This window comes from Dreissena polymorpha, chromosome 7 (assembly GCF_020536995.1).
Source record: "Dreissena polymorpha isolate Duluth1 chromosome 7, UMN_Dpol_1.0, whole genome shotgun sequence".
Taxonomy (NCBI): Eukaryota; Metazoa; Mollusca; class Bivalvia; order Myida; family Dreissenidae; genus Dreissena; species Dreissena polymorpha.
The window spans coordinates 102147341-102149475 of record NC_068361.1 but is presented as its reverse complement, the minus strand read 5'-3'; the positions used below and the strand labels follow the sequence as shown (position 1 = coordinate 102149475).

The following is a 2135-nucleotide window of genomic DNA, read 5'->3' as shown; positions in this document are numbered from 1 at the left end:
GAAGCTGCATGAAACAAAGCGATGGCAACTCTCGCTCTTGGGCTACAGAGGCAGAAATATTAGCGGCTTCAACATTATACGACGTAGACATATACGTGAAACAATACAAGAATGGATGCTTTAGTTGGCTTCGATTTCCTGTCGAAAGAGAATCACCAAACCGGAAGTTCATTTGCATGCGGCTTGAAAACCAGCACTTTGACTTTATTCGGCAGCATAAAAGACCTACGTCCGTGATTACAAAAGAAACAACACTCTCCTCGGAGGAAATGCAGACCACACGGTGCATGGCAAAAACAAAGACGAAACATGACCAAAACAAAATGAGTGTTATTACCAACCTGTCAAAGAAGACGTTAACTTATGCTCAGATATCCCTGCTGTCGAAAGGACTGAAGTTCATACCGACAAGAAAAACAATAGACAAAGGAAAATTACTTACAGACTTGTCAGCGTGGTAACGCCGTATGCGCTTAAAAGAATATTTCTATGCAGAAGACGCTGAACATAGAACCAGGGAAGATAAGCATCAATACAAAAAGAAGACCTCGACATGGACTCCGAAGGCTGGCCGCGACAAATGGCTGGACACATATTTACAAGCGGTCAAAGACGACATCATTTGCGGATTAAAACGAAAATTTAAATATAATCTAAGCAAATCGGAAGAACAGGCAATCACAGAATTACGCCATGACGACAACATCGTTATTCGGCCTGCCGACAAGGGGTCGGGGATAGTAATAATGGACAGGGAAGACTATGTCAAAAAGCTGAAGTGTAAAATGTCGGACAGTGACACATACGTCGACGTGACGGATGATAGAACAAGAATTGTGGAAAACAAAGTGAAAAAAGTGACCGACACTCTTTACAAGAAGGGGTCGATCGACAGTGACCTTAGAAGGTATCTCACCAGCAGCGGTGGAACTTCCGGTAAGCTTCAGGGCAACCCGAAGCTTCATAAACCTGGGATGCCTCTCCGCACTATTGTAAACGGCAGTAATCACCCGACAGAGAAGATGGCGGAAATAGTGGAGAATGAACTGCGCGATCATGTGACGTCACTTCCGTCGTAAGTGAGAGACACAACCGACTTTCTAAACAAAATAGCACAGATACAACAGCCGTTACCAGACGGTACAATCATATTTTGTTTGGATGTAAAGGCTCTTTACCCCAGCGTACCAGGAGAAGAGGCCCGTGCTGCAGTAACTGAAGCTCTCAATCGGCGAGTGCAACCGGAAGTATCAACCAACGACATGATCATAATGATGGACACTGTCCTAAATAACAACACCATTTCATTCAATGGAGACCACTACATGCAAAATGAAGGAACTACCATAGGATCGCACTTAGGTATGAACTACGCGTCGACCTACATGGGAGCCTGGAAGAAAGAATTATTTTCGAAATCAAATAAACGTCATATAGCTTACTTCCGGTTCGTTGATGATGTTTGGGGCTTGTGGACACATGGTTTGGAGGCACTAAAGACATTCCACGCGTTTGAAAATACAATCCATCCACGAATACAGCTCGAGCTCCGCTACTCAACAGAGCAGCTCGAATTCCTAGACAATATGACGTCAATTCGAACAGGAATGCTGGTTTCAGACTTATACACCAAACCAATAGATAGGCACCTCTACCTGCACAAGGACTCGTCTCATACCTAGTCTACGAAAAAGGCCATTCCGTACGGTTTAGGTGTGAGGCTGAAACGAATATGTTCGGAAGAGACGGACTACAAAAAACACAGAGATGAGATCAAAGAACAACTACTGCAGCGAGGATACAATGGCCGATTCGTCGAGACAGAACTGAAGAAAGTTGAAAGCAAGAAGCGAGAAGATCTGCTGCGTACAAAGGTGTCTTCAAAAAGTACTTCCAGGGTACCGCTCGTTATCACTTTCTCCAAAGCGCTACCAAATGTCGGCCATATCCTCCGGAAACACCTGCCCACACTCCACACTTCCGATCGTATGAAAAATGTATTTCCTGAACCCCCGTTAGCAGCATTCAGAAGAGACTGCAACCTGGAAGACATATTGGTTCAGAAAAAACACAACCGAATGTTTTTCCGGGTTCCAAACAGGAGCGGACCTTGTGGGGCGCAGAGGTCCGCAATC

General features: G+C 44.8%; 1 protein-coding gene across 1 annotated transcript; it reads left to right on the top strand.

Annotated features, from left to right (window-relative positions):
• Positions 1-467: 467 nt before the first annotated feature.
• On the top strand, positions 468-1682 carry LOC127839982 (uncharacterized). Its single transcript, XM_052368371.1, has 2 exons — positions 468-1075; positions 1184-1682. The coding sequence occupies exons 1-2, from the start codon at positions 468-470 to the stop codon at positions 1680-1682; spliced, it is 1107 nt and encodes a 368-aa protein (XP_052224331.1).
• The last annotated feature ends 453 nt before the right edge of the window (positions 1683-2135 follow it).

Coding starts and splice junctions, on each gene's coding strand:
- LOC127839982 (XM_052368371.1), top strand. CDS start 468: ATGCGCTTAAAAGAATATTTCTATGCAGAAGACGCTGAACATAGAACC. Junction 1,076..1,183: donor CATGTGACGTCACTTCCGTC/GTAAGTGAGAGA, acceptor TCTTTACCCCAG/CGTACCAGGAGAAGAGGCCC.